The sequence below is a fragment of the Amia ocellicauda genome, chromosome 21, assembly GCF_036373705.1.
Source record: "Amia ocellicauda isolate fAmiCal2 chromosome 21, fAmiCal2.hap1, whole genome shotgun sequence".
Taxonomy (NCBI): Eukaryota; Metazoa; Chordata; class Actinopteri; order Amiiformes; family Amiidae; genus Amia; species Amia ocellicauda.
The window spans coordinates 7,187,422-7,215,015 of NC_089870.1; the positions used below are offsets into that span (position 1 = coordinate 7,187,422).

General features: G+C 38.6%; 1 protein-coding gene across 2 annotated transcripts in view; it reads left to right on the plus strand.

Moving 5' to 3' along the window:
* The first annotated feature begins 862 nt into the window (after window positions 1-862).
* dnajc17 (DnaJ (Hsp40) homolog, subfamily C, member 17) overlaps window positions 863-27,594 on the plus strand; it is a 62,333-nt gene continuing 35,601 nt past the window's right edge. The window contains exons 1-8 of one of the 2 annotated variants that reach the window (XM_066694435.1): window positions 863-1,065; window positions 12,064-12,133; window positions 14,170-14,228; window positions 14,547-14,634; window positions 15,679-15,761; window positions 16,541-16,655; window positions 19,189-19,238; window positions 24,770-24,847. In XM_066694435.1, coding sequence (XP_066550532.1) covers window positions 985-1,065; window positions 12,064-12,133; window positions 14,170-14,228; window positions 14,547-14,634; window positions 15,679-15,761; window positions 16,541-16,655; window positions 19,189-19,238; window positions 24,770-24,847 — 624 coding nt within the window. In that variant the 5' untranslated portion in view covers window positions 863-984. The remainder of the gene's footprint in view (window positions 1,066-12,063; window positions 12,134-14,169; window positions 14,229-14,546; window positions 14,635-15,678; window positions 15,762-16,540; window positions 16,656-19,188; window positions 19,239-24,769; window positions 24,848-27,594) is intronic. The other variant, XM_066694434.1, reaches the window with a different exon arrangement.

The following is a 27,594-nucleotide window of genomic DNA, read 5'->3' on the forward strand; positions in this document are numbered from 1 at the left end:
CTCACCAGCAAACCACTTGGACTAAGAATGGAATCCTGAATATTTTACCAAATGCTTAATTAGGCATTCACTGTTGTGCATAATTGCGTTAAAAGAATGCAAATGAATTGGTCACTTTGTTCAGTGAAGATTTGTACAGTTATCAAACACATGTATATATTTTACTATTTTTCTGCTATTTATTTAAGAGATGCTTTATTGCTTAAGGAGTGATGCATTGAATAAAATATCTGGAGCTGATAATCACCTAGAATCCTGAGACTCTTTGGATAAGGGGGAGTAAAATCCACTACATTAACAAAATCAAACTTTGATATATTAAAAAATAAAGAGTTTGGAGCCTTGGTTAACACCATTTAAGAAATAATTATCAATTATTATGATTATGATTATTATTATATGTACTAAAGGATGTCTGTAATAATAAGTGACTAAGGTAACAGACACATTTGTTTGCACCATTAATCACTTTTACTTTACGTTAGCAATTATGTGGTAATTTCAGCACATTTTCTTAGTTATGTTGCCACCTAGTGTCATCTATTTCCCAAAATGTACTTTACGTTTTAAATGTATGCAGCTATGCATGTGCATTTATTTGAAATATTGCACCTTTTTTTTCTTATTTTTAAGTAAAATGTGCTAACTATGCACGCAACAAGCTATGCCAAAAAATGAGCATCTTTATTTAGACGGGATTATTTGTTGTTCTTAAAGTATATTACCCAAGACCTACAAATCCCACAATGCCCTCAGAAGATCAACAATTGCTCTGTGGGACATGAAGTCTTTCCGGTGGCATTTTCGTGCGGTTGATACGTGGGAAAAGACTGCAATTCCCAGAATGCAACACAAACGTCAACCAAGTGACGCGGCGTAGGTTAAAGTGGAAAGGTTGCGCGCTTACAGAGTTGCAGTTTCCTAAAAACCGGGATACTTTTGAATTGCCGTTCACAGCTAAGCAGTCCAATAAAGGAAATAAACATGTCTACATCAGCAAAAGAGCTGCTACAGATGGACCTGTATGGTTTACTTGCAGTAGAAGATGGAGCGTCTGAGAAAGAGGTACGAGGGGCTCGGCGTTACAGACCCACTGAGATTCGAGTTACTTTATTGGAAAAAGTCAACATTGTGTTTGCGTGGTTTTTTAATAAGCATTCTGGTCCCTCAATAAAACAGCACAAGCTTTGCATTATGCATTTTAATATGACTAAAATGTCAGTCCAAAGTGATATACAATCGCCCGGCACCTGGCACCAGCTCACTGTCCATACCACATGGTCCACTCCACTCCATAGATCACCTTTCTGTGAAATCCAGTGTTATGCAGCCTTAAAATAGCACCGCCATTGCGTGTTTGTTTACAGTATGCATTTGTGAAATATTTCCATCTTCAGTAGTAAAACCCAAATCCAGGAGCTGCATGTGTGGGTCCCATTTGGATGCCACATAACCACGATCCAGAGTCCTTGATATGTCCGTCTGTTTTGTGAACTCAGATGGGTGTACCTCCATGACAAGGAGGGGAGTAGCAGCACAGCTCACATTGAACCACACAAATGCATCAATACAACTACAAAAGATCAAAGGATATTTACATTACATACATAGGCTTTGGTGTCTGAAAGCCCATTGTCAGACCTAACCCTTGTCATGTTTTGAAGGCAGGGCTTGGTTTTGGTTTAAGGTTCAGACTAGATTGAATGGACTCTGGTTATGGTGAGCTTTAGTTAGGGGGGTATATGGATTGTCCTGTAGTAATATGTTGATTAACATATTGTACAATAATTGCATTTAAAGATTAAATTAGGGTTGTATTTTGATGTGGGCTAGGATTAAGGTAAGATCCCAATATGATTCGACGTCCAATAGACTTAGGGTTCTGTTTGCACCGTTTTTAGATTGTGTTTTGATGTCAGCTGTTGTGGTTTTGTAAGTGTTTCACATGCTTCAAGTGTGGTGTTTTGTTTTTATGAGAACTATTTTAAATCTGATTAGGAAATTAAGTTAGCTTGTTATTTATTGAAAAGGTGTTTAACTTCCAATCCTTTTACTTCTGCACTGCAGTACTTAATTGTGACTACCAGGGGGCACAGCCATCCCATGTAATGTATTTTGTTTGTAGGCATCATTTGAAATAAAATGAACTATTCCATCAGCTGAAGTGAATTTAGGAAAGACGCACTGAGATTGACCTTTGATATCTGGGCACAGGTCAGCTTTGATTATGAGTGGTCATATATCTACTTTCTTTAAAGTAGGGCCTATATGATTGTTACCTCTTACACACAAACAGGACTTACTAATTGTGTTTAACATTATTGTGATGCACATAATTTAAACCAGAACATTACACATGGGGTTGTGGGTTCAATCCCAGGTGGGGGACACTGCTGTTGTACCCTTGAGCAAGGTACTGTACCTAGATTGCTTCAGTTAAAATAATGTCATATATTGTAACAATCATTACAATCCACCCTGGATAAGAGTGTCTGCTAAGAAATATCATCATAATGTGATGCAGTTATACTTTTTAACTGGTTTCTTTTCTCTGGTTTTGCTTTGCCCGTTCCGTGGGGCATTTTGCAGTGTGAGAGTGATGGTTTGTTAGTATTTAGGCATTTATGTTTATCCAGTGTTTCTCACAGGGTTTCTCACGATTCAATACTATAGGCCATATTTACAGAACGTCAAGCAGACCAAGAAGCTACCAAACCATTGTAAAACTTAGTGACACATTTGACCCACTAGGTGGTACTACTGCACAGTACATGGGTTTTATTTGAATGTCAGTATTCAAATTAAACTGTTACAGTTACAGAAGGGTCTTGCTTTCCAGAAACTTTAAGATCACCCCAGCATCTAAGTTATATTCTAGGTGGCATTTCCCCCCAAGACATTTGAGAAGCTAGTAATTGCAAAAACATTTTCTTGTGTATAGTTAACTTTTTAAAGTTCACAAAAGACCTGTGCTAATTTGAAAAACTGATTTATATCGCGATATGTGAGAGAGACATTTCACTATCTCCCAAAAAAAGATTGTCTTCAAATCAGTTAACTTTATTAAAATAGTCGCCACATTTTTGTTCTGTCGGGCAGCGTAATAAAATAATACATAATAAAAAGCAATCTTGATGGAAAAATGTCTGTAACAGTGATAGTTTGAGAAATCGTCCAGTGAAAACAAGGTGAAACAAAAATTACATTCCTGATTTGTTCAGGGAAATATTGCCAAGCTTTTGCCACATTACATTAAAAGGCACAGACTTGTGACTTTCAAGGAATTAAGTTAATTGAACTTGTCATGACCACGTCTTTGCATCCAATAAAAACATGGTTAATTACAGGTGCTAGTGTCAAACATTTCAGTGACACTTGCAGGTAAAAACAACTGTTCATAACAAGAGGCTGTTTCTCATGATCTTGTTAATAATTTGCTTTCCCATTAGCAGTAGGCAAGCCAGACTTGGCAGATTGCATCCATCTACACCTGACTCTGTTGGAAGTGTCTGCCAGGTGGTGTCTGAATTGTTGTGTCTGGAAGAAGTGAAGGGAAATTGTTGGCCAATGTCAGACTTGGGATTGTCCTCTTCTCCAGGTTGTTCAAAATAAGGCATGCACGTTTTAGAGTAAACAGATCATTTTTGGTAGAGAAGAACTTGAGTGTTAAATATCCCACTCAAAATACAAACTTTCCAAATCATTGGTCACACGTAATTACAATAATGTTATAAATTATATTATTAACAAATATAAACTGACAGAGCTAATTTCTACAACCAAGAGTTTACTTTCTGTCAGTTCTCTCCTCAGATTATTTTGCAAAATGTGGTTCATATATAAAACACTGCAGATTTTTCTAATTGACCACTTGCCACATAGACCTTTCCCTTGATCAGACACATACATGTTGGTTAAGTCTTTGTATATCTTAAGGAAGATCCTTAGGGCTTTCCTTTCTAGAAACCCACAAACACAGAAGTTTTAGGAAGCACATGTGTGTCTTGGCTTCTCTGTAGCTTCCTGACCTTGTCAACGTGTCCAAATCCTGAGATCCGGGGCCGGAATTCAGTTTAAAATTGCAGTCAAATTAAGGAAAGACAACAATTTATTAATTGGATTTCAAAGACTAGGGGGATCCCAAGATTTGTGCTGGAAGTCTGTGGTCATGGACTTGGAAGACACTACATCAGAAGAGTACAGCCAGCATAAGCCAAGTTGTGTGGGGTCTCAACAATGTTCAGAAATGATAGCATCTATCTCTAGACATAGCAACTTGTCAAGGATGGGGATTGAAAACAATGTGGTTTCAATACAGATGTAAACAGATTACCACCGACAGCTATTTGGTTACTTTTCTAAGCCCGCTGTGAAGACTTATGTTTTCCGGAATCTGAAAGGACACTAAATGTGCCTGTGTAGTGGTGGTTTGTCATTGAATTAAATATATTAAGCACTGCATCTGGCTGACACCAAAGCTTGTAAAACCTTGTAATTTATTGGTAGTGTGCTGATTTTTATTACCATTGTATGAAGATCAGGGATTTGCAAGGCATGTGACATCCATGTGTTGATGTGTTCTAATCAAGACAGTCCAGCTAGTGGGGAGGTATGGACCCTCTGTTTTGTTTTATTGAAGCCATTTTTGAATAATGAGGCTTACTTGGTGCCAATTTGTCCCAAGTGTTTAAGCAATTGATAAATGTAAAGGTAACTTTAAAATCTATAGGATTGCTCTGTGGTCACAAACAAATTCAAATTCAGCTAATATGAAACATTCTAAATGAAGACAATGCTAAAGCCCCCTCAGCTTATGCTTTCTGAAAAAAAAGAAAAAAAAGAAAAATGACATAAAGAACATAGGATATTGTTTTTGTGTCCAATCACCATAACAATGCCAATGAGAGAAGGGTGATCTTATGTCTTACTATTGGCTGATGGCATTGTCATTACCTAAATTTTACCTCCCGAGTATTGCTTCATCAATCATGTTGGGTGAAAGTTAAGCTTTCGGTAGCGAACAATCAAAACCACCAAATGCGCTCAAATTGGAGGGAATATCTCTCCTTTTTTTATGCCCAAATATGTCCTGCTGAGCATCGCTGAAAATAGCTTCATAGCTTCAGACAGACGCTGCACTTTCCCCCCTGCAAAATATTGGGCCTGTTCTTTCATTGACCAGCGCTCAGTTTGCCTCTGTATCCCAGTATTGACAGATGTGATTGTCATGGTAGGGAATTCGTATTGCTTGCCAAAAAACAATGATTTCTTCTCCTTTTTCTCTCCCATTTCCTGTAAATGCCAAATTTGGGGTAATTGCAGAAGATGGACTCTCACAGGGACATGCAGCCACCCGTGTGGGCAATCTTTTAGTAAGTCGTCAGCAGTAATAACGAACACAGACTGTTGTAATGAGAAAAAGATGTAGGAAGGCAATAAAGTATGTCGAGCAGCGGGTGGCCAAGCGGTCATGATTTTGCTTAGCACAACTATTACAGTAAGCTATTACTGCAGGACAGGAATGCCCGAGGGAGGCGTGTGTTTGTGTCTTTTCATTTATTCTCTTGGAGAACTGCAAAAGCATGTTCTCGGTGGATGAGGTGCTCAGCTGCACGATAGCTGATAAACAAAATGTCAACAGTAATGGTGCCACAAGTGGTCATTTGTATACACTGAGGATTCTTTTACACTGTTCTCAGTCGTACTGTAAAGCTGTGTGCGATTACCCATTATAAGAGGACACAGTGCTTGTTTGCTTCTCCCTCGTGATAACTCTTTACGTATGGGGAAAACATTACTTTGTAATTTTCGGGAATGTCGCCTGCCACCTGAAATGCATCATATGCTACTGTGCCTTGGGATAAATAAAATGGCTGATGAAAGTCTTTTAATGTTTTTAATTTCCCACAAATCCTGTTCTTCCTTAAAGGATGACCCAATTTTTACCATTTGCTCATTGAATGAAGATCGAATATCTTTCAAGCAGGTGCTGGTGGGCCATCTTTCTAGCAACGCAACCTGACCATCTCAAGTACTTTTCAGTCAATCTGTATTTACTACTTGAGCTGAGACCCGGAAAAGCGTATTTTGTGCTGGTTCCTGAACATAAATAAAAAAAATGAGTGATTTCAATAAAAAACACGACTTTTACCAGTACCTGTATCTGTAATCAATTCACTTTTTTTTTTTTATTTCCTGCTCAGTAAATTAAAAGAACATAAATATCTATTGCATAAGAAAAAGAGAATTTTAGGATCAGTAGGCTTTTCTGAGTAGACTTACTTACTTACTTAAGAGTGTTAAATTTCAAACGAAGATGGAGTCCTTGCTTCGTGTTTTAGGGGGACAGAGAGAAGTGGCGTGAGGGAGGGAGGGTGAATATGAAAAAGTCGGTTATTAGCTGTACACACAGCCTTCAGCCTCTGTGTGACCTTTGGTATTTCGTCCAGTTGATTACAGTCACGTATTCAATTACAATTCTTCCTTAGTTTCTGCTTGCACGCATCCAAGAAATAGGATCTAATTATCACAGAGGGTTTTGCTAGTTTCCTGTCATGACCTCTCCCCAAACTGAAAATAATGATCCTTTTTCAGCTTGTTAAAAGCCCAAAATAAAACACCTTTCCAAGACCCCCTGCACATATTTTCAATCTGAGTTTATTTATTGTCATTTTTTTGTGTGTTGTTGTCAAAGACCTTGAGGGCAACCCAGTTAAAAAAAGAACATATTAAAACATTCGTGTGTCTGAAAAATACATACTAAATCACAATTCTGCATCTTTGGAAAACCCCTTGTCCTTTTAACTGTAGATAACACTTGTTGAGCTTCTCTTTCAGTACTGCACAACACACTATTTTATTATTATGAAAGAATTTAAAAATGTTCCAACATTCTCTAGCTTGTGAGATGAGTTTTTTTTCCCCCCCGGAGGTAGCTTTGATGACCTTGTTTAAAGACTGCATTTATTTTAATTTCAATTCATTACAATTACCAATGAAGTAGATGCTTTCGACCAAAGATACTTCCGAAGAGTGTTTTGTAAATGATCCATCAGCAGCTGCCATGATGGAATCACTTAGGAAAAGACTGTGGTTTCACGTCTCGTGTGAAAGATGGCGTACAGAGATGTTGGGTTTCTTGCTCAGGGCAGCGCTCAGTGAGTCTGTGCCAGGGCTGGGGTTTGTAATGGGTTTGTTCTGATAACGAGCCCCTTATTTCAATCACTCAAGCTCTTATCACCATAGCTACAGCACTACAATGTTGTGTTTTAACCACTTTCTTGTAACACATTAGTACAGCATGTGGTCTTACATCCAGTAACCAGAAACAGCGAAAATATGATTCACTCACTAATTATTAATACCAAAAACTACAACTTTTGCCAGCCCTATACTACATGGTGGTGAAAACTATAAGACAGCACACAGTGTGTTCGGTGGCTTGGGTCTATGTTTGTCACTATCATGTTGACTGTAGCGTGTTGTAGGCTGGCTGGGAAGGGCACCGAGCAAAGCCGCATCTTGGCTCGGGTCTCGGAGCTAATTTAGTGCAGGCTCTCTCAGGCCTATGTCTGAGACTTCCCAGCGGGGCCTGTGCGAAGCTAATTAGAGCAATGGCGCAGCAAGGCTCTTTACCACAAATAAATATTTGTGTGTACTTCCCTGCTGTTTTATTTCTCTAGTTTTTTTCTCTCTGTGCCCTCAGTCTTTGGTACGGAAAGATGGCTATCCACCTGGCTCTCACCCAAGCTTGCATCAGTGCTGAAAACACGCAGTTAAAAAGCCACATTTTCAGGTCACCTCCTGGTCAGAAAAACACATTACATCACTTTTCAAGACTCTTTTCTTGCTCTTTCTTTTGATTTTTGGTTTACCCCTGCTGTGCAGCTGAGGTGCAAATTATGCTAAACACCAAGACAGGTGTTTTTAAAAATTAATCTAGATGCATAATATGTACACCCCATTTATTTCTGTTGTTTCCTCATGTTTTATACTAAAAAATTCCAGTAAGCAGAATTACATAATATATGGGAAGCATCATTTCAAATGAAGGAGAGGGATCTTGGTAATAAGTAATGAAACCAATTGCTACACACATTTGTCACAGAGCTGGTTCTTACTTGATACTTATTTGTTTAACTGGACTCACTATGTTATTTAAAGTGGATATTTTGCCTACCGATGCAAACATAATAACTTCCTTTATCTTGAGCTTTCCTGAACTATTCAAGACAGTTGACATTTGGACATTTGCACTGCAAAGTTAAAATAAATGACCCACACTGTTATTGGCTTGCTGTAAGGGATCGCATGACGCTGTTTATCATTATCCACTGAGTCTTATCTGAACATGTTTTACACTGGGATTCAAAATAGAACTAACTTACTCAGTGCAGTTTTTTTAAGCACAATTTCAAGTACTGATGTTAAACATGTACAATATTCACCAAAACAAAAAAAGACCAGTTCTCCATTTAAATAGAACAAGATGAACTGGTACAAGCTATAATCAGGGTTTTCCTTCTGAGCTGTAACCTCAGGGCTTTTGGGCTACTGCTCTGTGAGAGCGCTGCGGTCGGGTGGGTGGGTGGGTGACGGTGACAGGCAGCAGCGAGCCGGCCTCAGTGGTAGGCTGGTGAGGCACGCCGGCCCCTCTTGGAAACAGATGGTGGCCGGCTGCGTCGGAGCCAGCTTGCCTGGCAGGGGTCCAGGGGTCTGCGTGTCAGCGCTGTCTCTGGAGGAAGTGCCTGAGTACCACTCGGCAGTGCTGGGGAGCTTTAACAGTGTTTTTATTTCACAGCGCCCTTGAACTGAACTGTGTCGAAACTGATTATTAGGATACAGGCACGCGTTGCACGTTAACTGTTAGCGTGCGCACACCTCGTTCCCCTTCTCCCCCGCAGCGGCTGCCTCGGGACTGACCCAGTCCATTCGGGAGCATCCAGGTGAGATGGTCTGGGCTCCACGTCCATGGGGCCGAGATACAGTCACGTGAGGTGATGCATACAGAAGGGATGTGTTTGAGAAATATGCTTTACCCCAAAAAGCTTTCGTCATGCAAGACCCGTCCCAGATTGAGGTTCTTCAATTCAAAGTTTTTGCAAAATTTCACTCTCTTGGAATTAAATGTTTAATGTTGTCACTACTCAGGTTGTGCCCATAGTACAGTATATAGATCTAAGTGGCATCACATCTGTAAAGGATTGAAGATCATTGTGTTTTTGGTTGGTAAATATGACATAATATGACTAGTTATATTCAAACATACACACATCTATGTAGACATGTTGCATGTTTATTATAGTAGAATAAGCACCTTCATACTACCCTGAAACGGGCAGAAATGGTGTTCTTATGCATAAATACACTTAAAATAAAATAATTTCATTCACCCCTGTGAAACTTTTCTTTGATGAAGAACATGGTAGAAATGACAGTAATGTACAGTCTTGTGCGTGACAGAGCTCTCTCCGAGTCAGAAAGAGGTTTAAAAAGAACACATAATTTAAAAAAAAAACATTTCTTGTGTAAATCTATTGTAATAATGCACAGTTTACCTCAAACTAACCAATAAAGTGATGAAATATCACAAGTATTTCCGTCTGCCCGCCCATTTTGGGAAATTTAAAAAAAAATGTTTCTATAATTTATATTTATTCTCTGAGATGAGTAATTTAAGTTGGCTCTCAAGGTCAGTCTTGTTAGGAAACATTTAGAAAAAACATGTATGTCTTAAAGAAAACAAAGAAAATCACTTTCTGTTATGGCCATGTGGTCCAGAAGATGTCACGGGCCAAAACAATAGAAGTATTCTCTTAAATATGGCCTCAATTTCTTTGTATTCTTACGGTTCAAAAATCATCAGTGCCAAAATAGCTTACCAAAAATAAACCAGTGATAAGTAATACTATTGAGGCAGGATGCCAGCTTGCCTTTCGGCATGTTCCCTGGTGAGAGTGTGGTTAACAACAAACCAACAGATGCATAGTAATCCCACTGACCACGGGGACTGGGAGCTCAGCTTTCCACAGACCAAAACCACAATTACTACCAGCCCCGCTTACAGGGATCATTTACTTCCAAAGTGAAAATTATTTCATCACTGGTTAATAACCAGGTCGGGGGCTTAATACAGTTTTTTTTTGGTGTATTTGACTTTTTTTCCATTGTGGATGTCTGAAATCACAGGAATACTGGAAGTATGCATCAGCAAAATGATTCAAAGTGTTTCACCAGGTTATAAGGTGAAAACTTCACATTTTATGGTTGCTGGTTGGTTGTAGCAGTTATGTAACCTTGTCATTTTTAGATGTACTGCTACACAAAATGACAGGAAACCTAATGGAAAGAGCAGTTGTTAAAATGTCCTGGTTTCATTAGTAGGAAATGCAAGGATGTGTAAGATGGTGCCAAACTGTTGTGTATAGGGACCATTACTGTTTAAATTACACTTTGACTGTGGAACCAGTAAGTGAAGCTTCATATGGTCTGTTTGTTCCAAATATTAGTAACATTAGTAAAATGTAATTGGTAAAACTTTGTCTCTCTTTTAAAATGTCCCAATTCAGTAAAGGGAGATGTTAAGTGTACGGCAATGTGTGATAAGTTAGTAGGCCTTACTAAGCTAATGAAATTACATGCAGTGTAGGCAAAAGAAAAATCACTTGCTCAGAGAGAGGAAATATTTGTGGGGAAGTGATGGTGGAGCAGAAACTAGTTTATGAATCAGCAATATTTCTACCATAATGGAATTCTAGCCTTTTTACTTCAGACCTGCTTCTTTCCAACAGCCTCTAATAGATGTATTTGGGCTTTGTGTTGAAATCAATTGTGCACCTTCTCTGCACTTTCCTCATAATGAAGTTCTTTCTGGTCTTGTGTCCTAACTGTGCGTGCCTTCAGTGTTTGCTGTTGTTTTCTTCTTAGATTGTGCGCTATGATAATTGATTAAGCTGTCCCATTAAAGAAGTACCAGGACACAAACAGTGGTTTGAAATAACAGGAAGGTACAGAATGCCACAACTAATTTCAGTTCAGGGTCAGAGATTGTTAAATTCAGTAGCTTTGTGAAGTAAAAACACTCCCTTATTATTGTTATGGCTGATTACTAAAAAGAAGCCAGAGCTCTGATGTCAGACTTTGCTGTTTTTTGTTGTTTTAAGTTTAATAGACTCTCCAGAGTACATTAAGGATTTTAATACTGTGCCAGATGCTGCAGGAACAGGCAGGCATTCTTTTTCACCTTCTAGAAGCTTCAATTGTTCTGTTCTCTTATCTATATATCGTCAAGTTTGGAAGTTGTCAGTTTATTTAGATTTAGGCTTCTCAAATTGTCAAGTGATATGGAGAATTGTACTCCCTCAATACATAGGTGGACAAGGAACACTCAGAATTCCATTAATTAGAATAATACCAAAGAAGTTTATTCAATAATAATGAAGTGCGTCGGAGACTTGTCTAAAGTGTGTTAAAGAACATAATATCGTATAGGTTTCTCCCTTGGTTGCCGAACAACTACATGACGTCAATGAGGTTACTGAGGTACCCCAAACACAATTTACACAATATTGCTGCAACGGTAATACAAAGAGAATGTAGACAGTTAGGCATCTGCACAGGGCACTGTCCCACGTCAGGAATCTCCAGTTGATGGCACAGGAGGGAAGACGACAGCATACTACCTTATCCAGAGCATGCAACTTATTGGCTGTCTGCTAGTTTCTCATAGAGTACTGATGGAGCATTCAGTGATAAAATTGCAGACAAACAAACTTCCAGCCAGCCCAGCCTAAACAGTTTTTAATAGCCTTCATATTTTACAGTGAAGATACATCTAAAGTTTCAGCTTGACTAATACAGTTTATTTAAAAAGTGAAAGTTGCCCTTGCCCATCTTGAACATCACCCGTTAGTATTTAGCATTGGTTATACTTGTTCATCATTGTGTTTTGTTGCCATTGTTTGTGAGCTTCTTGAATTTTGAGGAATACATGATGCATTGACCTTTGCCATCACAATTAACCATGCATTGTTTTTTGTTGTTTGTCGCTTTATCCATTTGAAGATCAAGAAAGCTTACAGACAGAAAGCCTTGACATGCCATCCAGACAAGAACCCAGACAACCCTAAAGCAGGTGAGTGCAGCTGATAAAACCGAACAGCATGGGGTAAAGCTTGGCTTGTAGTGTTGATCTTTTAACTGCTAATTCATCTAGAACTATGAACTCCATGTTCTATGTTGATTTCCTGCAGTTTAAATCTATTTCTGATGATCTTGGCATTAATGATATGCTGCAAACAACACTTATTTAGAGAGTGGATGATATTTTGCACCATTCTTGCCTCCTGAACTATGACCTAGAATATGATTGTATTTTTGAGCCCAGAAAGTGCACATCCTCCTTCCAAAAGGAACAAAACAAACGAAAATGACTTCATGACATTGTGTCTTTGGTCTGTCTCAGATGTGTGGTATGAAGACCAAAAATGTGAATTAAAAGCAGCATACATGTACAATACTCCACCAAGCCCTTAAAGCACTTGTGAATTTGGTTTTTAACTCTACTGGTTGCAGACCAGCCACATACAGTTCTGAGTTCAGCCTTCCATGTAGCTTAATCGTCTACAGTACAGCAATTGTCTGCTAACTCAGGCCACAGCCCTCAGGACCACATAAAGAGTATTAGACTATAATTGTATAAGTAGGCACTCTGAGATGACATATGTTTTGCAGTATTTGAAAAGCCTCTGATGCCTAGTGCCAAGAAACATGCAAACAATATTTTTAGGAGATTTAAATATAATTTTAATGCAAAAAATGCACCTTGAAATTCAACAATGTTATTTATTGAAGTTTGTGGTCCTGCTTAGCAGACGGGGGATGCAGGGGTGGGGACTGCAGACTCCTTTTTTCTCCTTGGAAAAAAAACCTAAACCAAAACAAACGTCTAAAAACATAAAATGCCTAAACAGCCCCTCCAAAAAAATGCTGTGGGGATTTATTTGGGTTAAAAGTCACACGAAATAATGGAGGGTACGTTTGGTCAGTTTAACAGACACAAGTTTATATGGAGCCTCATCCGTTAATGCTGATCACTGCTATTCTTTACTCTGTATGGGAAACATCCGTCTCTGTATTTTTCACAACCAACATGCCCAGGGCCTTAAAGGATTGACCTCCAATGTACAACGTTTCTACAAAGCACATGTTCTGGCCTGTACTTCATATATTAAGCCTTCTACCTTTGCCCCTGTGCTATTTAGTGCTTTTCAGGGCACAGTGGGACTCGTTTATTTATGTTTTATTAGTAAGCCGAGAGATTTCTGACCCCTAAGCGGGGGTCTCGTACTTGCTGTATGTTTGAATTCCCGCCGTTAAGCTAGATTCCCTTAAGTCAAAAAAGGAGGAGAAACCTGAGACCTCAGCAGATTGTTTTAAAAGAAAAGAAAAAAAAAACTCCCTTAATGGAGTCATTAAATACTGGCGACGGCGAGGGGCGAATTTAAGGTTGGGGTTGGGGGGCATTGGTACATATTGTATATATCACCCTTCTGAGAGCCCCGCTGTTCTGCAGAGAGATATGTGAGAAAATTCACAGTGTATCATTAGAGGAAACAGTCTGTGTGAGACTTCAAGCACATTTTGTGCAGGAAATGTCTCAATTAATATCAGCCCTGTTTGGCACTGAGCAGCCAAATAGGGCACTTCTGTTCGTTGATTAACCTGCATTTTGTTCTCCCTGTCGGTTATTTTTGCTTTTGTTTGGACTCTTGTCTTTGTTTTTTTTTTGTTCCCCCCCGCCAACATTCTCTTTGTATGGGCAGTTTTAGCTGAATGTGTTCACACCCTTTATTTAAAACTAAGTTATTTGGTTATTCAGTTTAGTTGTTTATTCCTCAAGAAACAATGCATATTTATCAATGACATAGCAGCGTTTCTTGAGTATTGCTTCTGCCTAGAGAAAACAACTGTAAAGTTTCAAGGTGATTGAACTGAGATAAGCTTACACACCCCATGTCTTGTTGAACACTCAAACATACTGTCATAATCTTCCTTAACACTCCAATTTAGACAATGTTCTTGGATGGATTACACAAGATTGTGCAATGTTTGGTCTTGAGTCATATTCTCTGTGGTGCCTGATGCTGCTGTTGCCTTTTCACCCTTCAGCTGATCTCTTCCACCAGCTGTCCCAGGCCTTAGAGATCCTGACCGATGCTCCTGCCAGGGTGAGTTCTCTTCCTGTCTTCATGAGTTTGCAAAAATGTATCCTCCAAACGATTGTCTGTAAATGATTTTACATGTTTTAATTGTGCAAATGGCAAAAGTTATAAACTAAAGCTGATATCCATCAAGTACATGTAAAGTAAAATGATTCAATTGAAAATGAAAGAAAAGGTAGCACCTAAAACAGAATTGATTTATTAATGTATCTTTTCCATTCCTATGTTGCCACTTTGCCAGATTTGCACCTTTAATTTACATTCAGAAAATGGGGAGCAACTAAAGGCTTTGAAAAACACTTTACTACCATTTTCTCCATCCAGGCGGCCTATGACAAAGTTCGCAGAGCCAAGAAGCAAGCTGAGGAGAGGACCAGAAGACTCGATGACAAGAGAAAAAAGATTAAGCTAGGTGAAGCCCCTTACTGAGACAATTGCAGGTTGTGTGGTAAAACGACCATTTTGAAGATTTATAGCCACTTCAATACGTCTCTCTGCCAGTGCTAATGGCTGCCCTGGGTACACTTCTATCAGGAGCTGTGGAAACTAAGATCCACTAATGTTTAATCATTGTTTATCCATTGGCCATTATTTTATTGGGAACAGATCTGTGGAAGTTTTAATTGGTCTTCAATGCTTGAAGCGGAAGGCAGTAATAAAAGTGGGTGTTTCAGTACAAATAATAATCAAATAATCAAGTCTCTTTTTCCTGTATTATAATGCTGGTCAATATTGTTCTACTACTACCAGGTTTTATTTCCTTTTGTATAAGATGTGGGAATCCATTCCACTGTATTATTGTTTTTTTTTCAACCCTAATGATAAGCATTACCGTGTTTTCGTGTAAAAAGTTTTGCGGTTGTGCAGGCAAAGTCTAATACAGGAAGATTGCCAAAAGTAGATCATATACTTTTATTGGGGTTTGGCTAGGGTTCTGCGCATTAACGTTCTCTCTTTCCACCCAAAAATAGGCGGAAAGGCAGTTAAATTTTTTTCCAATTCCCTTTCAAGAAAAGACGAGCACAGATGGAAGTCCTGAAAAAGTACAGATTTTGCTTGTTTTCTGCCAATTTATAACTCGCACTCCAAATCCTCCAGGCTATCCCTTAATTAAAGGATGCTCAAATGTTTCTTGTTCAGTTTCATCCTGTGAACCCATGAACCTGTCAAAAGCGCAAAGCCTTTCCACCTTATTTTTATACTATGAGACTTTTTTTTCCTTCTGCAGCAGAAATTAGAAGAACATGGTAGAAGCCTCATTCTTATTTTTCATAAATGAAACAAACAAAAAGCTTAAACGCACTAAATCATTTTACAGCTATGTTAGGCAAGAAACAGTTCTCAGGAAAACATCTGGTTCATTGTTATACTGACTTCTACTTATATATCATTTCCTTCATTAACCAATTTCTAGAACCCCTGTCACCTCTATTATAAAGTGTTCTTGCTCTCACAGATTTGGAGGCCCGAGAAAGGGAGGCCCAGGCTCGAAGTGTAGCAGAAGAGGAAATTAAAATCACACGCACATTAGAGGAGGAGGTGAGCTTTTGTATTAAAACTGTGCACACTGTTTATCTTGTGATTTTAATACCTTTCAGCGTCCGTGCTTTTAATACAATAAAGCAATCCAAATTATATATTTACTTCAACCAAAAAAACTAAGGGATTTATACAACCCCCGTCCATCCATCTTTCCTTCTTCTCCTTTCTTTATAATTCCTGCTTTGTGGAAGTGGGTGTTAAGAGTAAAACTGTTAAACCATATTTGAATCACCTCCTTAAAAAACACATTGTACACATTGTATGCACTTTTAGGCTTTTGTTAGATTAAGCCGAAGAAAACTTAAGTGAATTGTTGCCCATTGACTAGAATTAGTTACCAGTCTGACTCACAATCCACAAGCCTGCCATTTCAGTGCACACTAGACATGGTGTAAAAGGTGTGCTGAACAGCATCAAAGCCCCGTAGACCGTCTGGCAGGGTTTTTGTATTCAACAGAACCAGAAGGTGGCAGTGCTCAGTTGTCAGCTTATTAGCTCAAATCATTTGTCTGTCTGTTACAGTGTGTGACATGGAGGAGTACATTTTCCAGCAGAATACGGTTTATAAAAGAAACAAGAAACAAAGGACAGTGATTCATACAAAGGGAACAGTGAATGATGCCCTACATTCTCAAATGTATAAATAAATCAATATGTTGACCTGCAGTTCAGCACATGTGTTATACTACAGTATTGAAACTTTAGAACCTCTATGCAGGCTGCAGTGCAGGCCGTGATTGAAGTCTTATGCATGAACTCTTTAACCCCCTGCCCAGATCATACGGCTACGGGAGGAAGGGTCCAAACAGCTCCAAGAAGAGCAGAGGCTGATCAAGGAACAGATCCAGCGAGAGCGGGAGGGCGTGGTGCATGGAGCTCCCTCATTTCAAGGTACACATTGTTTCTGATGATGAACACGAACAAAATACGATATGCATACAAGTGTGCCCATACAATATATACAACACAGTACCATGATAGATATTGCCTCATCAAACTGTGATTTGCTGCACCTTAAATGGAATCCCAGGTCATGCTATAAACGTACTGACCCCCAAAGCTCCATATTCACTTGAAAAAAATAATGAAGAGACAACTCTGATAGAGCAGGAATTTGAAAACAAAACTAGATTTTTTTTCTCCCTTCAATCATCATTGCAGTGTCTGTTGATGGGATCGCAGCGGTGGTGGGGGTTTGCGTGACCTCTTAAAGACCCACGTTTATATTACTATATGGGAAACAGACAGGTTCTTTGTATTATGCCTTATTATTTATTTACTTAAGCAGTAGCATCCACAGTTCTGCTCGTCATAACAATTTTTTTTTTCTTACTCACAGCTATTGCACATAGTCACTGCATCTTGTTTTCAGTGTGATGAGAATCCCAGTCAAATGCAAACGTCAGACAATCTTCAGCTTTGTCTTTGTCTCTTATGCCCCATTCACCATGAAATTCCGGCAAAGTGCGGCAACATTTGCCTGCTTTTTTCCTTGTTTCACCCCCATTCACACTGGCTTTGAATGCCAGAAAATTGCAGTATGTACCCATTCACACAGAAAACAGAGAACGCTGGCAAAAGTGCTATAGACTTGGGAACGAGACACTACAGAAGCCTGTGAATTTGGGAGAGGATACATGGACCGATTAAAAGTTAGATAATTTCCCCGTTTTGCCAGTTTCCTTCCATTGTGTTTACTGGGCTATTGGTTCTAGCCAGGGCACTGGTTCGGTTCGGATTCACTAACAAGAACATATAGTCAAGAGGGAAAAGCAATAGATGCATCAATCTAGGGTGCGTTTTCGCACTATGACCAGTTCATCAGGTTATATGGTTGTGTGTTTTTGCGGTGTAGTCACTGGACCCAGCGGTCACCGATCATTTGAACCAGTGAGCCCAGTATGAGACTCAGCTCTTGGTTCATGGTCGTGTTACGAGAGGCATTGTGTGGGGTATTGACATATACTGCAGCAAAGTTAAATCAACTAAAATAAATGAGGAAAAAAATCTTGACATTACATTGTGTGTATATCAACCAAAAATCTGGGTTTGCAGATTGATTGATTGCTCAAAACAACTTATTTTATTTTTCAGTTTTGAAAGTTGGACATGCCTTACTGCCTTAATATCAAATTAAATAACTAAACAAACTACCGTCAGTGTCACTGTAATGCAGTCTAACACTATTGCTTGTATAGAGATTATATTTTGCATGATTTATAACATCTGACATATCTGTGTGACAGTAGTTAGCATTACATATGTCACCAACCTGTTGGTTCATCAAAAACACTCAGAATTGCTGTGACTACATTATTTTCAACCTCCGCCATTTCTAACGACCCGGTCCATTTTCGTTATGGTCACACGTTCTTGTTCAAAGGTGATTTAAGCTCGTTGTGTTCTGTTCTGTTCTGATTGGTTACGTCAGTTTGCTCAGAGGTTCCCAAACTGGGGTCCACGGTCCAATAGGGGTCCATGAGGGAGTGCTAGGGGGTCCGCGGCCAGATCAGTTTCAGTGTGAATGGGGTATTATTTTCATTATTTCCAGCTCTTTTTTTCTGCCCCATTATTCACCTCAGAAAGACCACCTGCATGCATTTTATTCCCCAGAAAGAAATTGGTGAACAAGCTTATTCTTCAGAATGCAATATCCAAATGACTAAATACCAATTTCTCTTATTAACAAATAATCTTTTAGTTACATTCGGGAACTTCACCAGCCCTTGAGTCAACAGATTATGCTCTCTTTGTTTGAGATACATATACTTCCGTACACCTACAGCGGTATGGGCATTTATAGTACATCACATTTATCTCTCCCTCTTTCCGTCGTGTCAGACTCAAATATTTTCTTTTGGAGACTCAAACTGGTGGTCTTTTTTTTTTTTTTTTTTTCTTTGTGTAACTGGACTGAAAAGAAGTGCACCTGAAATTCAAATGTTGCCTGCCAGCTGGCTTTTAAGAAATTAAATAATTATAAAACTGGGTATTGGGAGAAGACCGATTTTTATTTCAAGCCCAAACGTGCAAAGCCCGCAAGGACTCAATATTCAATCTGCTCTCTCCACTCGCATGCTAAGGGGCCTCTGGGTTCCCTGTTCTCCTTGGAACCACGGCTGATTGTGGTTCCAGAAGCAACTGGGCAGGTCAGCAAACTCGTGACTGGAGCCAGATATAAACTGGTGGGGGGGAGGGCAGAATCGTGTGTGACCAGCTAACAGAATAACTCTATCAAAGAGCGTTTGACAGCAACTCAACACGAATGTTTTCATCCCTCTAGTAGAGTTACCCTCTCTCTCATACTTGACCACGTATCCTCCCCCACTTGGCCCCCTCCCACCATTCCTGTGACATGTCCACGTTATTTATGTTCTTTTTAACATTTTGGCAAAATTAAAAAATGTCTCCCTCCCTCCCACAGGCACTCAGGGTGGAATGCAATCTGACAGCTCAGCGACCCCCAAATTAAAAGTAAGACATTAACGTATTTCTTTTAGATTGTGTGCATCTGGGGGTGGGGGCAATCGCGTGAGTTTTCTGAGATAGACATGTCCAAGTTCTTGTTGAATAGTTCATCTGGGTCCCAACGAGTCAGAGGGCCAGGGGACATCGAGAGGAAAAGAAAACATTTAAAAGTATTAAGGTATTTGTTATTTTAGGGAACTGTGATCGAATCCAAGAGGGAGGGAATAGCAGAATGCTAGAGAATATAAAAATGCTACCTCTTATTTTATTTTGTGAATTTTTTAAGTTTTCATTAACCTATTTCTCACTTTACAATATTATCTTAACCAGAGCGCACCGACTAAATTGATCAAATCAATATGTAATAAGAGGGTTTCATCATACAGTATTTCCTTTTGAAAATATACAATCTCTGTTTTAACAAGAATATCACTTGTTTATGTATTTTATCTTAATAAGGAAGTCCCGATACACCTAAAAAATAAAATGTTGGATGATAATCTAATTCAGCCAAGGGAAATATGAAGGATTAGCATGATACTATAGTGTTACACTTAACCTGACTGTGAACAATTGTGTCTGGAGATTTTAATCAAGATGAGCAGCAGTGATAGCTGGAGATTCTGTTACTCCTGTTGTAAATAGAACATGTTTTCATAAGAAGACATGACGATGTTTGAGTTAATCACATTCAATTTGAGCACTTCACGAAGAACTCTGAAACAAGAACCAGATTATCAGTTGGCCCTCAGAGCTGAAGTTATCGGTCACTGCACAGCGATAAGACAATTTTGGTTAGCAGGGTCTTTCATTCCTATAAGGGCGATGAAACAATAGAGGAAATACAAATACTGATATTTAGGCATGTGTAAAGACAACAAAAAAAAACAATAAGAGGCAGATGGGTATGTTTTTTTTCTAAGCATCTCCAATACAAGGATGTGATTAGATCTACTTTTTGTTGTAGGGAACAGTGGGAATTAGAAAAGTTAAAACTACCTGGAAGGCTCAGAAAAAAAAACTTAGTACTTCACAAAATTTATTTGAAAGATCATCTACAAAAAATTTGATCAAGTGACAGGGACAAAAAGGGACTATATCTTGGTATCCTCTTGTCTACTCTGGGAGAGAGTGGTTTCTTCATTATTGTCTGTCAGAGGGCACTGTCCATCAAGCTTTTAAAAGAATCCCATACATCTTGTGAAGCAAATTGACAACAGACAAAAGACTACCGGCCATTCTTCTGGCAGCAGGCGGCAAAGAGTTGGCAAAGACCGGAGATGTCAATCCCCGTGAAAAGTCTACTTATTTCTAATCAGTTATATCTGTGAAGCAAAATGCATTTTTTACACACAAAAAATGGTTTCAGCAGCAAATCATCATAAAGCTGTCAAAAATGCCTCTAGACTCTGACTCTAGATTTAACTGTACAGGAAAACTCTTTATCTTTATTGTATAACAGAACGGGCTCTTATATAATTATTGTGGTTGTACATGTTTAATAAAGTATATTTCTTGGGTGGGCAAGTGATGCATTTTTTTGGGTCTTAAAGCCTTGATTTAATCATGTTCTTTGTGTGTGGAAGTACACATTATACATTGTTGTGGATACATTTTGAAATTAAATGGAACATTGCTTTGGCCTGACTTGTAATATAAGTTTGTATGAACCAAACACTAGTGTATTTTCAGTAATTCTTGAGATGATTATGAGAATATGAAGTAGTTTAAATCGTTTAAGCAGGATTCAATCAAACCTAAAATAAAAACCAAAAACTTTCTTTTAATGAACATCATCCAAAAATGATGCCTGATTTGAGTTTATTTTTCATTTTATTTCTTTTCAAAAGGTTTAATTATTTGCGGTCTGGGACTTTGACATTCAACTCAAATGTTCTGTCGCAGTTCAGAAATGTCAGTGCACACTAATTCGTAGCCGTGAAAAGTTGTTTAGACTACCAGTAACATATACGCCATGTGCAAGTGTTCGGTATCAACCAAATGCGGTCCTGCTTTTGACAGGAGATTAATAGGCAAGAAGTTATATCTGAGCAGAAAGAACTTTAAAAATGAATGATTTTTAGAATGCAAATCATAACCTCAAAGAGATCCTGTGAAACCTTTACTTTGATGGTAACCAGAGAGGTTGAGCTAGTCTTGTCACCACTCATCATTTTTAACATGTACACGAATGATTCCTAATATCTTCCTAACCGAAAAACTTCAACCAGTGCGCAACTTTAATAAAAAAACAAACAAAATAGGCAAAAACATTACTGTGGCAAAAGATAAATTGAGATTTATAAATTCAGTTCAGAATGGAAAAGCACACGATATTTTCAGCATTTGACGTTCTCCTGTCCTCATACTTGCATGTCTGCGTGCGATACTTTATACTCATATGCATGTTATTATGGATGGTGAGGGCAGAACGCCACAACCACATATCATATAAAGCCCGAATTTTTGTTTTAAAAAAAAATGGTGTGTTTGTTTTTTGAAAGCCTTTTACACAATGGCTTCTTAGCTCCAATATAATAAACATATAGAGCACACATGTCGAAAAGCAGAAAAGGTTTTCTGGGGAACTGAAACGGAGATTCTAAGATATGAGAGTCAGTGACTGTCAAGTTTTGTTTTCATTTCTTCAAGGTTAACTGTGGTGTTCTCCTACTGCATAACTTCAAGGAGCGGATGGCTTAAACAGAGGATCGCACGCATGCTTTTTTATCCATTTATTCCCCAAATAACTGGTTTAAATTAGCTGCAGTTTATATTTTCATTTATTTTATTTGTATTTAATCAGTAACAAACGCTGCGATTTTTTAAAAGTACTTAGTTTCCTTTGTCTCACAGTTGGAGCAGACAGAGTAATAATGTAACCTTCTGCTTGATATGAAGTGCTTTTCTCCCTTTTAATTCTGAATATCGAGAAGAAAAGTCTAACAAAGATTTGGGACTATTTTCGAAGGACCAATTTTTGTGTTTATTTTGTTTTTGTAAAGTGATTATACCTTTTTAAATGTAATCCATCTGGTAGAGTAATGTTTGACTTCAGTGCAGCCAGAAACTTATCACTAATATCTCATTTATTTCATATTGACATGTGGAAAACGAAAAACAATAAAAAAGGAAAATCACTTAGTACACGTCGTAACTTATTGAATGTGTTTGGAAAGCTGCTGTTGTCCCCAGTGTGCCAAAATGGGTTAAACTGAACTTCCTTCGTGAAAGCTGTTTTCTTTTCTATTGACCCCTGGGAAGATTGTATGTTGTAATTTGGTGTCCTAGTTCGTGCAGTTATAGCTGTCCCGCTGTCTCGGCAAATAGAGTGGTCCCATTGGACGATGGTCTCTAACCACAACGGCAATTAAGACAGACAGCAATGGAACCCAAAACGTGGCGCCAACTCCCCAACAGCTGCATGCCTGTACATCCATCCTGCGTCTCTCCCCTCATCGGCTGATGGTAGCGATCGAGAGTTCTGAGTTGTGTAACAGAATGTAAACTGGGTCACAAAAATGACAAAATAACAACCAAAAAAGGACTTCAGAAACTGCCTTCTAAAAAAAGGGAAAAGTTAATGGACAGCAGCAGTATGAATTTATTTTGTATTTATTTTGTATTTTTACAGTAATGGTGTTCAAGTTTAACTGGATTAGCTTTCAACCTGCGGTCTCTGGGTTCTTTCAAAACAGTGGACACCAATGACACCAACCCATTTTGTCTCCTACTACTGTTGCATGTTTATGCAGTTACTTCATTATTCTTTCATCTGCTCCACAACCCAGTCCATGAAACTCCTAAAATCTCTCTCAACCCAGACGATTGCTTCCCTTTAATTGAAAACTTAATGGAAAAATAAGAAACCACAGAAGGAAGATCTCCCTTTGTGGCAACCAGATCAAATTGTGGAATTTCAGATACTTTAAACCAAATTATGATATAAGCGGAAGTGAGCTCTGTGTTTTAATTGAAACAGTACCTCCAATATATTTTTTTAATAATATCTAAAATCAAAATGAACTTTTTCAGCATGTTTGACTGTACCGTGATATTCCGGATTTCTGTTTGCCAGAAATAAGAACCCTTTCGTGGATTTCTAAGAAAAGTATGAACCATGTAGTCTCCACTCTTACCACATTTTTTAAATGCATTTTCTTCTGTATATGTGCATTCTGTCAGTGCAGCCTGGTGTTTGTTGAAGAAGCATGCTGCTACAGCTGCGCACAACTGGAATATATCACACGCTCATTTTAGAATTTATTTTAGGTTTGAGGAACAGATGTATATATTTGTAAAGACCTTTTCACCCCTAGTACTGCCTTGGCAGGTCAGCAGTAGCTTTAGTGTTCCCATGGAAGACCATTTCTGACACGTTGCTTTCCACAGTCACGATTAGCTTTCACAGACATTTCTTGCGATTCATGGCCTTCAAGTATCTGGGACTTGGGGCTAGTCCAAATTAAAACTTTGACCTACCCGTGAATCCCAAAGTACAAATCTGTACTTCATCGCAGTTTAATTCATGGTTGGATGCCACTTTATACTATTTATAAATCAACATGATTTGGCACAAGTCTGTAATTTGCGTGCAGCTTAAAGTTTAGATTTTTTTTGTCTAACCCTTGGTCTGGTATTGGATAAATTGGCTTCGCGTGCTTCGGAGACCTCTGCGTGTCCTCTTGTTGTTTACGTTTTGGTCTTTTCATTCCGATGACAATTCGAAACTTGAAAACCGGTCTTTCCAGCATGAAGCTGGAAGGAGAGAATCCTCCGTTCGCTAGGGTTTAGTCCAGGTTATCTAGTTTAAAGAGAAAAAGGCCTTGAAGTTGAACAAAACAAAAGCAGGGTAATATTTCAGAGTTACAGATACTGGAGCGACGCCGTGGCATGTGGGCGTCTTTGGATTCTCTGCTGCCAATTTGCCTCAAGTCAGTTGGCATTGAGCGGTATTTGAAGAACCTGTCACCTGGAGTTCTCCACAACAGAACTAAAACAAACTAAAGAGCAGTACATGTCGAAAAAAGTAAGCACTAAAATCCTGTCAGAAAATAATTATCGTGGAGAAATATTTTACATGAAATAAACCACTTCTCAAATGGCTATAGAGTGAAATGCAAACACAAATGCCTGTCTGAGTGTCGAAAGAAGAGAAAGTGAGGCAAAGCCATTGCCAGGTCTAACCAGGGCCACCACGTGTAAACAGAACTCCTATGTAGGCTACCAAGGAGATGTCCCAATTTCTATGAGGAAATGCGATATAAGATGTACACAGTGACTACTTTGTATTAATTTCAGACTTTTATTTCTTCTAACACTTGCACTGTTAATTGACTGTAGATTTCGGAGGTGGGGACCAAAACCATTAAAACCTCCCGCCAAGCTCAGTTTTGGCCTCACACTAGTTATCGGATTTAATGTTAATCTCTGCATGTCATCAGAGATACTTCTGCCAGTAGATTATATGGTGAAAGCATTTACAATGCTTTTGCACATTTTCCTATAACTCCTTTTCTCTGTTTTTCTGTTTTCAGCTGAAGTGGAAGAGTAAGAAAGAGGACGAAACGAATGGCGGGTACTCTCAAGATTTACTGCATGGTCTTTTACAAAAGGTGAGATTTCCATCATTAATGTTTGACTGCAGCTAGGGCTGGGCGATATGGCCAAAATATTGTATCATGGTAATTTTCAATTTTTTGACGTTATGACGTATTTTTTTGGAGTTAGATTTTTCCAACAGAAATGTCTACATATATTTAGACTATTTCATGACCATAGAAGGGCAACAAAATAAAGTGGTTTTAATGCCCATTTTATACTGTTCGTAAAGCAAAAATAATAGGACGCAACTGGCACTGACTAAAATTGAACTTTTATTCAATACTGTGCCAATTACAAATAAACTTGCAAATTACATATAGCTGTTCTGTGTCAGTTGTATTGAAACCAAACCATGAAACTATCAACGATGTCTCACCTTTCTTAGGGACAAATTCACTGGGGTCACTTTGCTGGGAAGTTTCGCCTGCACTACTCTCCTTCATGTTGTCTTCATTAAATGTGCGTTTCTTTGTTTATGTCAACACGTAATACACATGGCATTTCTTTTCATTAATTGGTCTAGGCAGCATTCATTCCAAAACAAGGGTTTGTTCTTGAAGCGCAGTTATGCACAGAGATTCAGAGATGCACGTTCTTGGAGTGTTTCTGCGTGATGTCACTAAGCACCATCCACAGAAATCTGTGCATAATCTCCGCAGCCCAGCGCAGCTCTGAAAAGTTGCTGGTGAGCTGGGCCTGTGAGACAAAAGAGATGATGCAGAGATCAGGATGGGCATGTTAAGCTGAATGAAAACTACTGCTGCGCCCCCTTGTTAGTGGAGGTGAACTTCAACATTACATAATGTAATGTGATGAATGTAATAGAATTCTAGATCAATGCTTTAGCATTGTCAATGTTTTATTTAATAATTACAAAACTCTAAATAACTCATAAATAACTGTAAGATGCAAGTTGTAACCCAAATGATTGGCAATTCAATTTGTTTTCTATAAAACTAAGATAATATAAAAGTAATGCAATTACATTGATTTCTGTAGGGTTTGTGAAGAAAGCCGGTCACGTTTTTGTAGCACAGATCTGCATAATCCCACTGATCCTCTTGTTGCACAGATTGCTACATGAACGGGCTGGCATTCTTTGATCAGATGTGTGTGGCATCAGACAGTGCAGCCACAAGTAGCCGGCGCAGCAATCTGTGGGATAGCATAGAAATCTTTAAAATACCATTACGAAGGTAGCATAAAAGTCCAAACCGGTCCTTAAATGAATACTGTTATATTGTTTTTTTTATGGTATACTGCCCATCTTTTACTGCAGCTACAATTCAAATCCTCACAACCTTTCAAACACGTTGGTATTTTTTGCAATTCAATTTGATTCTTAAAGGCATACAAACAATCTCATATGCAAATATGTGCTTCTTACCAACAAAAATTAAAACCCCTGCAGTTTTTAAACTCAGTTTACACCATTAGATGGCGTAATACGGAGCACTTCATTCGTACAATATTAACTTGGCCTCCTTCTCCTTTTTCAAGTTTGCATGGTTTGCAAAAAGCTGCATGACCTAAGCAGTTTGTTTCTTGGGGGTTATTTGGAGCTCCAGTAAGTTTTGCTTGAATAAAAGTACTAATTGGAAATTGCTGCCTTCTCTGAAACCTAGGCAGTGCATTGTTTGTGACACTTATTATTATATATTTTTTTTTATCAGTGGCCTGGGAGCTGATGGAAATGTTATTTTCTCATGCAATGCTGCTGCTCATAATCTCGATGAGCCCTTCAACACTAAATTAGTGAAATTAGCTGAGAGCTTATAGGAATGCAGTCTGGGCAGTCCAAGACTACTGGCATTAAGTGTCCAAAAGGGCATCGTTTCAATCCCTCTCTTGCGTGCATTTTTATCAGCAAGCATCACGGCCTTGGCCATGGGAAATTAGGTTAAAGGTTTGTGGGAAAAGGCACACTGGGCTTGTTTTTTAAGGCAAAGGGAGTGAAAACAAAACAGAATGAGGGGGAAAAAAGCACATTTTAAAACATATCAAGGCCGAGCCAAGAAAAATGGCAGGTAACTCTGGAATACAAATAACTGCCCTTGTGGGAAAGGGACTTTTTGTGTATTTTGGACTCTCACGGAAACTTAATTCCTCAACAAAAAACAACAATCTGATATGTGGAAATGTGAAATAGTGGTCTACTGAGACTCCCCCTGTCACTGTTGGCTAGTTTCAACGTCCTGAGTGTTCACTTACATTCCAGCCACGCTCTTTTCCCAGAGATTAGCAATGACATTTTTTGGTTTTCTCGGATTACCAGGACTCCCTAAATGGTGCTAAAGCTGTGGTTTCCCCACTAGAGAGCCAGGCAATCGCTAAACCCAATTTACAGATTGGAAGAATAGTTATGGAGGCTCTCTTAATTGAAGGTAGCTGGCCTAGCCCACTGAATACTGCACAAAGGATTGAATTATACCATCCAGTCAGTGTTAACTAAAAGCTGTTTCTTCCAGAGTTTTGGTTCAGCCATTCAGAGTCTTAAGGTTTGCAACTGAGGCAGATCATCTTTTTTAAAGCTTTTATGTTTTTGCTCAATTCCTTTTTGTAAAGTGCGAAAGTAAACAAATAAATCAATAAGATTACACGATTACAAATCTTGCTGAGTAGATTCTGAAAGAGGTTCAATCTCATTTTTTTTTAACATTTTAAGTTATGTAAAGTGAGTTCTGTTAAATAAAGGCACGGGTGAATACTATTAACTAGAATTTATTGATTAGGAACTAAAGTTAAAAAAAAAAAAAAA